Below are 16755 nucleotides of genomic sequence, written 5' to 3'. Positions count from 1 at the left end.
CTCAGCGATGTATGCTTTTTTTTTTTTTCGATCTCCAATTTAAAAAAAAAACCTTAACTAAGTACTGTAATTTTTTTTAATACTTCACAATGACTGCTTCTTTTATTTTTGTCAAGTTAAAATTTTGTCTTGTGTTTTGTTATTTGTTGAGATTATGTAAAAAGGCAATTCTCCTCCCTTGAGGCAAATATCCATCATCTTTGACTGTATTCATCATGTACTGCAATGGTTTACACTTATGGTTCTGCTTTGTGCAGCTCATTGTGAGGTTTTTAGAAGGAGAGTTGGTACTTCCATGATTTAGGCATCTCATTTATAAAGCTTTGTGTTGATTCAAGCATGAAGTATGTCTATGTCAAATAAAAAATCTGAATTATAAAATCTTCCATATGCACATTTCTGTGCAATTATTTACAAATCACAGTCTTCTTGTAAATGTGTGTGTATATGAATGTGCCTTGAACCCTACCTAGTTGCCACCCTGAGGCAACATAATGATTGGCAAGTTGGCAACGATCTTACAACAGGCATGAGAGAAAGTTCTGCACACACCTGTTACAGCTTTGTGATGTGACATTTGCCGCACAAAGCATCTTGGGGAACTTTGGAAAAAAATGTTTGCGTAAGCCAGACACTGCAACTTTCAAGAAAAATATTCAGCAAACAAGATCACCTGTGAACACAGCATATTCATTGTGAAAAACCCTTTGGCAAATTTTGGTGATCCACACTAGTCACAGACAAGCTCAAATAGGTTAAAATGGCATTGCGTTACTGCAGGCATGTATGCAGTGAGCTCTACCAACCGCACCTTGTCTGTAACAAAAAAATAAGGTAGAGATGAAAAAGCAAAGCACCTGTCACTGGCAGATTGATTCCCCCCAGAACTCCACTCCCGTCTGTCTTAGGCTGGGGACAGTAAAAAGAAAATAAAATGGTTCATAAACCATTCATCATCGTGCACCAGAACAGAAAGATCCCTAAAAGCACATTAATTTGTAAAATGTAATGCTGGCCAAGTGGAAGATAGGTACGCTCCAACGTCAGACATTAGCACTGTATCTGATCATGTTCAGCTCTGATGGGAGAGTGTCCCTCGCGTGGGGAGAAAAGCACATGGCCATGATATCTCTGCAGTCAGCAGCTAACCTGTAAAACACACGTAGCTCTTATCTGCCTCTCAAAAATATCAAACGTTATTCCTTTACAGTCTGTAGATGATAATATCTGTTGAGCAAACGGGTAACACTAAGTGGAGGCAAAGTACGCTCCGAAACGCGGCGAGAGGTAGACCAACTAAAACGGATACTGGTGCGTGAGTGAGGAGGGCTCCATCCCCCTCCCCTCGGCCCACAGCCTCTCTCACAGATTTGTGCAAATAAATCAGTACCCTATGATACTTAGTGCGATGAGGGAAGTTGGAAAATCAACCAGAATGATCAAGCAAATTATAGAAAAAAACCTGATCCAAATCCTTTAAGTAGTTCTTTCATGAAAAGCGGACAGACATTAAGAAGTTGAATTATATACTGTGTGTGTATATATATATATATATATATATATATATATAATAGATTAATAGAGGTTAGAGAGTTTTCAAAAGACAGCTTCTTAAACATTCCCAGAAAATATTTTTGAAATAAGATTCTATCTAAAGAAATGCATTACTTAGTAATTTTGTGCAAAGCATTCCAAAGAGGGCCTTTAATATTTTTTCTCCAGTTTGCTTTTAATTGATTGATTATTCCAGAAATGGATGAACTTGTTCTGTTTCCTGAGTTAAAGTGCTGTTTTGTGGTGGCTATGAGGCTAGGGATCTGCACTGGCAATTGGAAGGTTGCCGGTTCAAATCCCGTAAATGCCAAAAGGGACTCTGCTCTGTTGGGCCCTTGAGCAAGGCCCTTAACCTGCAAGTGATGAGCGCTTTGAGTAGTGAGAAAATGCAAATATAAATGCAAAGAATTATTATTATTAATTATTAGTTACATTGTGAGTTGTTTATTGATAACCTGGTGAAAATATATTTTGCAGTTAAGTAACAGTCATTAACAAATTCTCTTGATGTTGAGCTATATGCATCATACTTTGAATGGGTGTATATGTGTATAACCTTTATCTTTTAATTTACCTATATTTTTTTCTCCCTTTGATTCTCAGTGCATCACATGTGGTTATTTCCCTCATAGAAAAGTATTCTGATTGCCTTATCATAATTTTGGACAAGGTAATTCATTTTCTTACAATGACTTCTTAGTTTTAAATGTGTGCATTTATTTGCAGTGATACATATTTTAACACAAGCAGTCTGTAATAAAACTTTAATGGCAGTATTTAATTTTGGTTGCTTGCCTCAATTGGTCATTAACGACAAAATTTATTTCGCAGTCCCATATTTGAGTAGAGTCTAAATGTTCTCCCTAAATCCACATCAGTTTCATCTTACATTTGAAAAATAAGTTCATTATGTTAATCGGTGATTCTAAATTGGCCTGGAATGAGTCAGAGATTGGTGTGTTGTTTTCCTGGGGGAAATTATGGACACTGGTATCAATTGCATTTTAAGTGCTTCTCTTGCCCTCTTTGTTCCTGGAATAGCTTCTGAGAGACCACTGTCCTGTAATGGAAAATTTCAGAATCTAGATGAATGATATTTTTATGTTAAAATGATACAATGAGAAACGAATACATTTTTTAACTCCTCTTTGCTCAATCAGCTGCTGGCTTGCTGTTGCTGCCATGCCACGTGATTTGCACTTTGCTCGCCTAGGAGTGGGCAGTGTTGATCCTGCAATGGCTTCAGATTTTCATTCCTACCCAATTGCTTAATTAGAAACCAATCCTTGCCAGTCTCAGACTTTTTTTTATTTTATGGCTTGTTAGTAAGAATGTGCTATATGTATCGTCAAAGATAATATCTTAATTGTTGTTTTAAAAATGTGCTCCTTGTATAACAATATGTAATTCAAATGCCTAAAGTTGAATAGTGCTGGTCAACAAAACCTTTACTATATGGATAGAAAAATCATGAGTGAGTAATGATTCAGATTATTTCTCAGGTGCCTGCGTTTTGTTGACAATAATTCACCTGCCACTTCACGTAGTAGAAATCCTTTTTGAAAATAAAATGGCACTGATTGAGAGACTGACGGTCACTATACAATATCAGCATATTGTTGCTGACCAGCCACTTTTGCTTTACAAATGTCATTTAATAATGAAGCGATACAAAGTTTTTAAAATTCCTGAGTTGGAATATCATATTCTTTTTGTTCTTAACATCAGCCATATCATACATATTGCATGCATCCAAACATTCTGGGATAGTCTCCTGGTTTCCTGCAATCCTGCTCTGGATAAGCAGGTTTAGAAAATATATATATTGTTCCTAATCTGAGATGTTGCTTCTGTCATTTTGTGGCTGTCCATACTCCTATTACCTGCTCCTACTCTGCTGATTAAGGGTTTACTGTTCTTATGCATGGGCTATTTAAGTCTTACTCACTCGCTACCCTTGACATTACATAGTTGTTTTTATTTGTTTCCCTCAGTAGAGCCAGGTGGGGTCTGCACACTGATTTAAATCTAAGAGCTCTGTTCTTCCTAAGCCCCCATGATTTTCATGATCAAGCCTGTCAGAACACAGTAGGATCTATCTTTGGTTTTTGATATCTTTTCAGGCTTGCAGGTGGCAAAATTCTGTCTATAAATTTTATGTACCTGAGATGGATTCAGAGATCAATATGGCTGGTAGAAAATAACAAAGCCCAGTATGGGAGATTTTTGAATGCAATATTAAAAGGATTCATTATAAGCACATTGTTGTGTGCTGTAGACAATTAGATTAAAAAAACCCTCAAACTTTAAAATTGACCTAAATTTCATTCCAAATTGGCCCATTCTGGACAATAAAAGGAAAAGATGAAAAGTATGCTTTCTGTTAGCACTTTTCATTTGTTCAGCACAAATGACATAGAAAGTATTTAAAAAAATTATAAAATTGTACAAAATTGTTCATATTCTGTATCTGGTTTTGATTATGCTTGTTTTGATCAAAACCAAATAGTAAACAATGTTGTGTAATAAGCTTCCACTAATATTAAACTTGTATCCAAACCTGTTAAGTGTACAGTTCTGTCTGATTGTGATGCTGCTTCTGTCATATTGTGGCTGTCCATACTCCTATTACCTGCTCTTACTCTGCCGACACAAAACTAAACTCCATAGTAGCTCTTTAACCACACCATTATTACTAAAACTGAAACTAATAGATATAAAAATAAAATAAAAATGTCTTTGTGAAATAAAAGCTAAGCAAAATTACACCTTTTATTGGCTAACTAAAAAGATACAATATGCAAGCTTTCTAGGAAACTCGGGCCCCTTCTTCAGGCAAGATGTATTGCCTGAAGAAGGGACCTGAGTTGCCTCAAAAGCTTGCATATTGTAATCTTTAGTTAGCCAATAAAAGGTGTCATTTTGCTTGTCTTTTCTCTGAAATAAAAACTAAATTTAAACTAAAAATACACAATGAAGGAAAACTAAAACTAAACTGAATTTCCAAGTAAGGTCAGATAAAATCTAGAAGTAAAAACTAATATAAAAAGTCAAAACTATAATAATCCTTGGCATGATTGCAATCCCAGTACACCCCACTGCACCCCAAAAACACCCAGGATGAATTATACAAATTACATCTATCACATTTGACCTCAGGGGAACTAGACCCTATTCTTTGAAAATATATATTAATTTAAATGTACTGGAGACTACATGGGTGATTTCCCCACTCCTTGTGTTGATTTTCGGAGTGTGACAAAACAGGAAGGCAGCTGAGAGATGGTTTGGAAGGGGGTGAATAGGTTGTATGTGGGACGTATATTCCAGGTTATTCGAAACTAGCTGAAATACCCGCCGTTGCCCAGGAGGAAAACAAAGGGGTTTTTTTTTTGTATTGTATGTGAAAAATTTAATTAAAAATAAAACACAACTTTAAAAATAAATTAAGAAACAATGAAGACTCACTAATGTGCTTTTCTTGCGGTCTTGTATGTATGTTATCCAGATGACACTCGGACCCGGCCAACTCTATTTAATTTCAAAAGCAACAGGGGCACGGTGGTGCTCAAACATAAAGAATGCTAAACGTCACCACCAGTTTGCCCTCTGGTGGTCGTTCCGAGTGTCAACTGGATGATAATATGCATACAAGACTGCAAGATAACTCCCCACCCTACCCAGAAGGGGTTGGGTTAGGGTTGATTTCACCCTACAGTATTTTTAGTCGACCAATGACAAACATGTACCAAGTTTCATGAAAATTGCTCCAACCATTCAGAAGTGATACAAGAACATACATATATACAAACACACATACATTGACTGTTATATGCTGTATATAGGTTTGCTTTTGGTACTGAGGTCTGTATGGAAGACAAAATTTTAGTACCAGTCCAACATTTGACTGCATGTCACTTGAAGCCGTCTGAAGTTAATGTGTATCTCACATAACCATTCTTTAAGTTTATGTTGGCCTGCCTCTCTTTACCTTCTTATCAGTCTGTCTCTGCTTCTCAGTGCACACAGATTTACCACAAAACTTTAGTTCTATACTATACTTGGATTTACTAAAGCCCAGCCTTCTGTTTCTATTCCATCACTTCACACATGCAGCCATGTTCTCTGACAGTTTGATAATTCAACTACCTGATGTATAACATTGCATACATTCTGTATGGTCCTGTCTTACCCAGTATGTTTTAATCAATGCTGCTGCTAGTTAAACATCCATTCCTGTAGGGTAATCAAACCTTCAGAGATTAAAATTACTTCTGAAAGACATATTGCTAGACAATTTCCTGGGTCTAGTTGAGAGCCTACCATCGATTTCACAGTGGTTAGAGTCCCACTTAAGGCTTCAAATCACTCGGCAAGGGCAATTCTCAGTTTACCTGGTATTCATAAGGTTGTAATTACTTAGGTAAAAATTGGCATAATTCTGGATCCTTGCACCCTCGCAACATGTCTGTGGGCTTTCTGTGTTGTCATTGGAACATTTTTTGTCATCTGGGCCATGTCAGCATTTGTGGCCATTCCTAATAATGCATTAATATCCCCTAGACACTTAAAAATTATCACTTTGGGTTAGCTTCATGACTTTCTGTTGTGTTTTATGGAGAGACCATTTCATATTGCTCTTAATTCTGTTTATAAATTATTACATCACAGCAACTCCAGGCCGGGTAAAATAATGGCTGAATTTGGCCACAAGCATTCTTTATGGATAGGTAAACCAGGATTCACTTTGCATTGCTGAATCAAGCACTTCTTAATTTGTATTTCCTATGAAGAGCATGACCAAAACAGCTTTTATTTCCCAATTTATAGTTTTTCAGCACCATGCCATCTCACTTTTGTACTCCAACAACTGAGAGATTCAGCTGCTCCAATTTATCTATATCTTCATCTATTCTCCTTCTCTTGCATTAAACCCTATTATTTTCCTAACTGCTAATGGTTTTGATTGTTCGTTCCTGTGTAGTTAAAATACGGGTAACTAGTTTTTGCTTTAATTTCTTCAGTGGAAGCATACTTATAAGGTCTAGAGCACCCTTCACTTGTTTTGGTCAATATTTGTAACCTATTCTCATAATTCTTGCTTCAAAACAGCCCCCAATTGAAATAGACTCATTTCAAAATAGCCCATAGCCGATATTGACTCACTTGTATCTTGCAAAATTAAAGGTAATATTCCATTATAACTAAATTTTCATTACAACAAAGTATTTTTATGGTCCTGACAGTTTTCCCCATATGACATGAGTCTGTAGAAATCTCGTTACTACGAAATACATTCAACAGATACTTTCATTACAACAAAGTGCCCAGGAGACCTTGAACTGCCTGAATGAATCATTCACAGAGCAGTTAGTCCTGTGGTCGCAGCTCAGTGCACAATGATCCCCAAACAGAAACACCGTAAAAAAAAAAATTCTTTGTTTGAACTATCCTCGTACAGTTTTTTTTTTTTTTTGCTGTTTTTGGTGGTTTTCAGTGATACCTTTTGCTTATTGCTCGCCAACATTTGAAAAACATCCATTGGAATTTAACTCAATGTCACCCTCCTATAGAAACGGCAGATATGAAAAAACAATAACAGTTCATATTAGAAAAAAAAAAAAAGCTTAAACTTTTTGCAGCTCACGATTCCAGCAAAAAGAAAAAAGACGTTGCCAGTGAATTCAGAATTTCGCCATCGACACTGTCAATTTTCTTGAAAGACGGAGCAAAAAAAGAAGAAAAATCTCGGGTTGCGAACGTATGTGAACTGCTGCATTTGAAGACGTTGAAAAAGCCTTTTTTATGTGGTTAAGTGATACTCGATCAAGAAACATTCCTTTTAATGCGGCACTCATTGAAGAAAATGTGAGGTTTCTAAACTCTCTTCGGACCTCCCCCAACCGGACAATGTGTTGGAGAGCATCCCTGTGTGTGGAAAACTGTTTATCCAATGCCGGAAGCAACAGCAGGCTCACAGCTCTGCTGCGGCTCCTCACCGAAGCAAACAGAAATGATCTCGATGGGTGTTGTAAGAAACATTGTAAATGTGTAAATGCAGGGAATAGGATTTCTTGGCCACTAACCTAGCCACGACCCTGTCTGACTGCTGTCTGTTTATAGGGGAGTGGCAGATCACGCTACAATAAATAACCCTGCTGTTCCAGTTTCAAGCTGAATAAAGCTGTTTTTTCTAAAATACTGATACTAAGTCTCATGTTTTGGGGTGCAAGACAGGGACTTATGGCGCAACCCCGACCTTTTAGGATTCGCTTCTGTGGCACTTCACTGCAGCACTATGAGCCTGCTGTTGCCCTGCCACAGCAATGTACAAACAATCTTCCACAGATGTCAGGGTGCACTTCAGCATGATGTTCCCGTTGGGTGGGGGGATCCCAAAAGAGTTCAGAAACCTCACAATATGAAGAAGAAAGAAAAGGATGATTTGGCTTCAGATTGATAACTGTGCTGCATACAACATGCTTCCACATTTAGATAATGTTCACATGGAATTCCTTCCACCCAATTGCATAGCAGTGCCTCAGCCATTGCGTTTGGGCATCATTCACACCCTGAAAGTGTATTATTGCAAGGAAATGCTGAGAAAAATTCTCGTCAGCATAGCTTGTAGACAGCAGGAGATGAAAATTAACACGAAAGAAGCTTTTGAAATGATTGCAAGTGCTTGGAAGCAAGTACAAGAAAGCACTATAGCGGCAAATACAGAATCTCATTACAACTAAATATTTTTTAGGTCCCTGGCAGTTCGTTGTAATGGAATTTTACCTGTAATAAATGTATATCTACCATTAATACATACTGTTGTGTGAGGTTTTGCTTACTGACAGTCCTACCAGGCACAGGACATTCCAGTCATGTTTATGCTATTCCTTCTGGTCATTTTTGTCAGATGTATTAATGGTGCCTTGATGAATTTTTTCCTCAAGTCATTCTCCAGGCCAGTTTGATGTGATACATCTGTTCATCTATGCTCTCTTTTGCCTTGCTGAATTTAGTTTTGTTTGTCATCTATAGCTTTTCCTCTCTCCCAAGGTACCCATTTGGCAGTGGGGAACAGACTTATTTAATATAGCAGCCAGTATTCAACAAGTTAGATTCCCATTGTTAGGTTGTGTAGTATTTTGAAGTCTGTTGGTATTGGTTCATTTAATTGGCTTCGCTCGCCAACCCCCGGGCCTGCTAGCCTGTTTCTGCTACTCGCGTATGGGGATGCGGATGTACAATACGCACTAGCCTGTTTGCAGTGCTGCTGCTCTCGTATGGGGATGGGAATGTACAATTTAATCAGATTTTTATTTTCATGGGAATTGTTACATATGCATTATAGAACTATTTTACATTACAGAGAGTACTTAACCATATTAAAACATAGTAAAATGTAGTAAATTGTTTCATGTTGTGTTAAAGTTATTTGTTGCGTAATATGATTCTAATCTGTTTGGCTTTGAAATTAACATGCAAATACTTTTTAAACTTACACTTTTACTGTAAAACTTAAGTAAAAACAATTTTTTAAATTAAATTTTTGTCAATATTGAAGTTCATTGTGACAACACAATGTATAACTGTTCGTGATTGAATTTAGTTTCTTTCTGTCTATTAAATAAAATGACTTTTCGAAAGTTTGGCTCTGAGATTTGTTAATTGTCTTTGTAAAAGATATTCTAACGGGAAACTGTTAATGTTTTAATACGAATGGCATATCAAGATCTCCTGTGTTGTCCAATGTTATTCGTGGAAGATGTACTACATTACCTTTTTTGGATACATCCTTCTTTATACAGTAATTTGTGCGGTGGAAGACCAGATGGCAATAATGGTTGTAGATGTTCTTCGGGATATCTTCCGCATGATCACCACCAACTGTTTTAGCATAGTCTATTTATACGCATTTAACCAATTTACGGTGTAACCGATCAACATTTTTGCCGTTAATTTGTTTAACTTCATCATTTCTCGGTAGTAGGATTACCTTTGTACTCATTTTTTCAGTTGATCTCCCTTCAAGATGAAATTCTTCAATAGGATTTGGACATAATACGTCGTCTTTAATTGGAAATTTAAAGTGACGAAAAAGTAAAAATTTATTTTACCATGTGCATGGTTGAATATGGTTGAGAGGAGGATGCAACTTGAAAAAAATCTCATGGCCAAAGTCTTATCTCACGTGAATTGAAAAAATCTGTTGAAAAAAGTCTTGTCTCGTGTCAGGATTTTTTTATATAAAAAGAGAAATAATAACCAAGAAAGTTGCAACTTAACACATGTTTCTGCTTTTACTGAAGAAAAGTTAAGTCAGAAGTTGAAAAATAATCTTCTATAGCTGATTTTACCAATAGTTTAAAGCACCATTTTCTGTGGTGGCATTTTCAAGTGAGCTTCAGTAATCTTTGGAGTCATATCTCCTGTGTTATTGTTTTCTGCAATTCTTTACTATAAAATCAGTTAAAACAGTTAAATATATGAGTTTTAAAAAGTAATATTAACTTGAAAAACTATATATACATTCTTTGTATTTAAACATATTTAATATCATTTGCATCCTGCTATAGTTTAACTTTGCATTTGATGACCTTAGGTTCTGTCTGCCTGCCTGCCTGTCTCTCTCTCTATATATATATATATATATATATATATATATATATATATATATATATATCTGTCTTTCTCTGTCTTTCTGTCTTTCTCTCTGTCTAAAGAATGTTGTGCTGCAATATGCAGTAAGTATGCTTATGTATGCTGTTGTAGCCTACTTCAAATTATCTTCAGCATATTATCTCATATCATTACTATTATAAAGAGCTAAGTTCATATACATATATTGTGTTCACATTCAACATTAATTGTTTTTAGACACAGATGTGTCCCATTAATGACACATTTATCAACAGGCCTACTTGTCAGGTAATTGACAATTTCTGTTGTAAACCTACTTATTTCATAGCTGACCCTGGTCATCTGGGGACTAATCTAAAAATGTGCCACCTCTGCAAGGACTTGGTAGAATTACAAATCTTCCTTCCAAGAGTTTGTAAGAGTAAAATGAATATTCATTTCGGCCAAGGTTATAGGTAGCTGTAAAAGCAAATTATAAAAGAAAAATGTTTCTTATATAAAGAGTAATACAGTAATCCCTCCTCGATCGCGGGGGTTGCGTTCCAGAACCAGCCGCGATAGACGAAAATCCGCGAAGTAGAAACCATATGTTTGTGTAGTTATTTTTATATATTTTAAGCCCTTATAAACTCTCCCTCACTGTTAACATTATTAGAGCCCTCTAGACATGAAATAACACCCTTTAGTCAAAAGTTTAAACTGTCCTCCATGACAAGACAGAGATGACAGTTCTTTCTCACAATAAAAAGAATGCAAATAGAGCTTCTTCTCTTCAGGAGCAGAGAATTTCAGAGGGAGAGAGAGAGAGAGCGCTCGCAAAGAAAAGCAAACAATCAAAAAATCAATACCTGTGCTTTTAAGTTTGCCGCGGCATTTTTTAGAGGAGCGTTAGTATCTTCTAAGCAAACAGCAACTGTGCAAACAGCCCATCTCCTCACATCTCCTCCATCAGGCGCAGAGAACATCAGAGAGAGAGAGCGAGATTAAAGCAACAATCAAAAAATCAATACATGTGCTTTTAAATATGCCGAGCACCGCAATAAAGCGTCATTTTTTTAGAGGATCATCAGTATCTTTTAAGCAAACAGCCTCTGTGCAAACAGCCCCTCCATCAGGCGCAGAGAATGTCAGAGAGGGTGAGAGAGAGGCAGAGACAAGCAAACAATCAAGCTCCGCGCGGGATGCATATCTTATAGAATTGAGGAGTTTTAGTTAATATGTAATACATGCTCTGATTGGGCAGCTTCTAAGCCATCCGTCAATAGCGTCCCTTGTATGAAATCAACAGGGCAAACAAACTGATGAAGCGTGTAGCATAAATTAAAAGACCCACTGTCTGCAGAAATCCGCGAACCAGCGAAAAATCTGTGATATATATTTAGATGTGCTTACATTTAAAATCCGCGATAGAGTGAAACCGCGAAAGTCGAAGCGCGATATAGCGAGGGATTACTGTACTTATTTACCAGTTTCCATAATAATGCCTTTTTACATTTTCGCATATTGTGTAGGATGGGAATATTCAGAGACTGCTATACAATGTCTTTTATGAGTAACTGTTGTAGGTAAACAATGCAGTCAGAGAAATTTGCCAATTTTAATAGAAAAATATTTTTAAAAATGTATGTCATCTGAAATGTCATAAAATTAAAAGTGAATGTGGGATGTAGGCTTTATACAGTATATGCTATGCAAGTACCTGCTTTCTTTCGTCTGTCTCTTTATCTGTTATCATAGGCAATCTGTCCATTAACTTTTAAAAGGATTGTTCAGTACTGATCTCCTTTTTGCATACAGTGTTCCCCTAACTCCTGTAATAATAGAAATTTTACCATTGCAATATATATTTCCAATAATAATTTATGCCTTTTTCAAATCCAGTGTTTTAAAAGAAATCCAATGTTTTTGAATACTATTTTAATATGTGTATTGTATGTCTATCTCTTTCCTTGTAGCTAGATTATTGTGCAAGTTTGAAAAATCTTGATTGTGTTGCAAAAAGACCAAATTATAGATTCATCCAGGTAAGTCAGCATGCTTTTTGTAAAATTTGTGTTTTTTCCCCTTAATATTTTTCCTTCTATATATTTTACATAATAAATAACTGATATGGAGCTTCAATTTCAAATAATGTGATTTACAATTATTTCTATTTTTGTTAATGTGACATTGTAAAAGTTAAAATTATAACAATTAACAATTCATTGATATACCCACACTCTCATATCATGTACAAATTATGAATAATTTTTAAGTCCTACTGCAGTTTAATAAAATTGACAATGCTGGCAGCTATTTTATTTAGGTCATTTTGTTAAAAGGTCAGTTGAATTTTTTTTAATGTTTAGTAAATTAGATTGTGTGAGATTTTTAAATTTAAATTAGCATTATTTTTAGTTTCCTATAATAACTTCATGCTCTGAATGCAATTTGTTGCTGAACAAAAATTAGAAATGCAATTACTAAATATGAGCACATGACAACTAAACTTAAAATACCAGATTAAAAAACACCCCATAAAACTACTGTGTGTTAGAGAAATTGAAGGAATAAAACAGTTTTTAAATTACCTCTGTTTTCTTTGAATTTAATAGTCTTTTAAATCTTTAGATTACATCACAACTTTTATTTTGCAGCAAATAGGAAAAGTATGACTTTTTCACTACAGCAACTGTCATTAATCCAAGATAATAAACTATGAACAGAATCAAAATAATTAATAAGGTGGAAGGGGTAATGAATTATGACTTTATAAGACAAATGCTATAGATATAGCCACTAAAATTGTGGCATTAGTTTCCACTGTGCTACTTGCAACATATTGTACATTACACTGCTTTCTGCATTTTCAGGTAACTTTGCTAGTTTATAAAACCACAAAAAACTAAAACAGTGAAAGATTGAATTTACGTATGGAGAAGTTGATTTGCAACTATAGAAACCATGCATTCAAATCCTAGTCAAGACGTGATGACAGTTGTTTTCAAAGTATAGAATTTAAGTGATACACATTTTTTGCTTTTTATCAATTTTTAAGCTGTCATGATATTGAAGCTTGAGAGCATGAAGTGTGTTTTTCTGACTTGTATCTCCACAGCGAATATTCAAATTCATATGCTGCCATAGGGGGTTGCCACAGTGAATCATCTGTTTTCATATCTTCCTGTCCTCTGTATCTTGCTCTGTCACACCCACCACCTTCATGTCCTCCTTCGTCATATCCATAAAACTCTTCTTAGGCCTTCCTCTTTTCCCCTTGTCTGGCAGCTCCATCCCTACCATTTTTCTCCCAATATACCCAGCATCTCTCTGCACATTTCCAAACCAACACAGTCTTGCCTCTCTGGCTTTGTCTCCAAACCATCCAACCTGAGATGCTTATTTTGGGATGTGACATGGCACAAACCTTGAGTCAGCAGTTCTTACTGCTGTACAGTAATCCCTCCTCGATCGCGGGGGTTGCGTTCCAGAACACCCCGCAATAGGTGAAAATCCGCGAAGTAGAAGCCATATGTTTGTATGGTTATTTTTATATATTTTAAGCCCTTAGAAACTCTCCTACACTGTTTATAAATATTCTCCGCACAGTTATACAGTAAATCCTCGTTTATCGCAGTTAATCTGCTCCAGACAGATAAATTAATTTCCACGAAGTAGGATTCTTTATTTATAAATCTAATATTTTCGCAGTTAGAGCATAGAAAACCTGTTTACGACCTTTTAAATATGTTTTTTAACATTATTGGAGCCCTCTAGACATGAAATAACACTCTTTAGTCAAAAGTTTAAGCTGTGCTCCATGACAAGACAGAGATAACGGTTCTTTCTCACAATTAAAAGAATGCAAACATATCTTCCTCTTCAAAGGAGTGCTGTCAGGAGCGGAGAATGTGAGAGAGAGAGAGAGAATGAGAGAGAAAAGTAAACAATCAAAAATCAATAGGACTGTTGGGCTTTTAAGTAAACGAAGCACCGCAGTAAAGCTGCCGCAATGAAGGGATCAATGTGAAGATAGTCTTTCAGTATTTTTTAGAAGAACGTCCATATCTTCTAAGCAAACAGCCTCTGTGCAAACAGCCCCTCTGCTCACACCCCCTCCGTCAGGAGCAGAGAATGTCAGAGAGAGTGAGAGAGACACAGAAAAGCAAACAATCAAAAATCAATACGGGCTGTTAGAGCTTTAAAGTGTGCGAAGCACCATGTGGGGAGCATATCATATATCATTGAGGAGTTTTATTAAATACGTAATACGTGCTCTGATTGGGTAGCTTCTCAACCATCCGCCAATAGCGTCCCTTGTATGAAATCAACTGGGCAAACAAACTGAGGAATCATGTACCATAAATTAAAAGACCCATTGTCCGCAGAAATCCGCGAACCAGTGAAAAATCCAGGATGTATATTTAGATATTCTTACATTTAAAATCTGCGATGGAGTGAAGCCGCGAAAGTCGAAGCGCGATATAGCGAGGGATTACTGTACTACCAAAGCAGTTATGACAACGAAGTATGCTAACCAGATTTCTTTTTCTTAATTATAGTCTTTAATAAAAGCACACTTGTTCTGTTATACGTGTACCTTTTGTGAAAGTGCTTATTTGATATTTGGACTTCAGTCTTCACACATTATACACTTCATGTCAAAATTTTGTCGTTAGTACTAAAACTTGAAAAAAGTTTGTCTTATGTATGTGTTCAACATTTCTTGAATTTCCTGTCATCCTACACTTACATAGATCTTTGTAGACACAGAACACACATGAAATACATGTGTTGCAAATAATGATATATTATTTACCCTGTACAGCTCCAGGTAACTCACTCCCAGATAAACAAGGCTTGAGCTGGGAGAGCTTTTTGTCCTTCCTGCAGCGGTGGAGGGGTGTGATAGCAGGCTGCTTGCGCTTATTGACACACTAGCAAAATACCCGTGCTTCGCAGCGGAGAAGTAGTGTGTTAAAGAAGTAATGAAAAAGAAAAGGAAACATTTTGAAAATAACGTAACATGATTGTCAATGTAATTGTTTTGTCACTGTTGTGAGTGATGAGTGTTGCTGTCATATATATATATACTAGCAGAATACCCGCACTTCGCAGCGGATAAGTATTGTGTTAAAGAAGTTATGAAAAAGAAAAGGAAAAATTTTCAAAATAACGTAACATGATTTTTAATGTAATTGTTTTGTCATTGATATGAGTGTTATTCTCATATCTATCTATACAGTGGTGTGAAAAACTATTTGCCCCCTTCCTGATTTCTTATTCTTTTGCATGTTTGTCACACAAAATGTTTCTGATCATCAAACACATTTAACCATTAGTCAAATATAACACAAATAAACACAAAATGCAGTTTTTAAATGATGGTTTTTATTATTTAGGGAGAAAAAATCCAAACCTACATGGCCCTGTGTGAAAAAGTAATTGCCCCCTTGTTAAAAAATAACCTACCTGTGGTGTATCACACCTGAGTTCAATTTCCATAGCCACCCCCAGGCCTGATTACTGCCACACCTGTTTCAATCAAGAAATCACTTAAATAGGAGCTGCCTGACACAGAGAAGTAGACCAAAAGCACCTCAAAAGCTAGACATCATGCCAAGATCCAAAGAAATTCAGGAACAAATGAGAAGTAATTGAGATCTATCAGTCTGGTAAAGGTTATAAAGCCATTTCTAAAGCTTTGGGACTCCAGCGAACCACAGTGAGAGCCATTATCCACAAATGGCAAAAACATGGAACAGTGGTGAACCTTCCCAGGAGTGGCCGGCCGACCAAAATTAACCCAAGAGTGCAGAGACGACTCATCCGAGAGGTCATAAATGACCCCAGGACAACGTCTAAAGAACTGCAGGCCTCACTTGCCTCAATTAAGGTCAGTGTTCACGACTCCACCACAAGAAAGAGACTGGGCAAAAACGGCCTGCATGGCAGATTTCCAAGACGCAAACCACTGTTAAGCAAAAGAACATTAGGGCTCGTCTCAATTTTGCTAAGAAACATCTCAATGATTGCCAAGACTTTTGGGAAAATACCTTGTGGACTGATGAGACAAAAGTTGAACTTTTGGAAGGCAAATGTCCCGTTACATCTGGCGTAAAAGGAACACAGCATTTCAGAAAAAGAACATCATACCAACAGTAAAATATGGTGGTGGTAGTGTGATGGTCTGGGGTTGTTTTGCTTCTTCAGGACCTGGAAGGCTTGCTGTGATAGATGGAACCATGAATTCTACTGTCTACCAAAAAATCCTGAAGGAGAATGTCCGGCCATCTGTTCGTCAACTCAAGCTGAAGCCATCTTGGGTGCTGCAACAGGACAATGACCCAAAACACACCAGCAAATCCACCTCTGAATGGCTGAAGAAAAACAAAATGAAGACTTTGGAGTGGCCTAGTCAAAGTCCTGACCTGAATCCAATTGAGATGCTATGGCATGACCTTAAAAAGGCGGTTAATGCTAGAAAACCCTCAAATAAAGCTGAATTACAACAATTCTGCAAAGATGAGTGGGCAAAAATTCCTCCAGAGCTGTAAAAGACTCATTGTAAGTTATCATAAGCGC

At 36.5% G+C, this 16755-nt stretch overlaps 1 protein-coding gene across 1 annotated transcript in view; it reads left to right on the top strand.

Annotated features, from left to right (window-relative positions):
- LOC120523791 (dTDP-D-glucose 4,6-dehydratase-like) overlaps positions 1–16755 on the top strand; it is a 60314-nt gene that overhangs the window by 881 nt on the left and 42678 nt on the right. Inside the window, exons 2-3 of the mRNA XM_039745390.1 lie at positions 2158–2224; positions 12147–12215. Of these exons, the coding sequence (XP_039601324.1) occupies positions 2158–2224; positions 12147–12215 (136 nt within the window). The remainder of the gene's footprint in view (positions 1–2157; positions 2225–12146; positions 12216–16755) is intronic.

The sequence above is a fragment of the Polypterus senegalus genome, chromosome 2 (genome assembly GCF_016835505.1).
Source record: "Polypterus senegalus isolate Bchr_013 chromosome 2, ASM1683550v1, whole genome shotgun sequence".
NCBI classification, from domain to species: Eukaryota; Metazoa; Chordata; class Cladistia; order Polypteriformes; family Polypteridae; genus Polypterus; species Polypterus senegalus.
The sequence above is the reverse complement of the archived record's forward strand: the minus strand, read 5'-3'. Positions and strand labels throughout refer to the sequence as shown.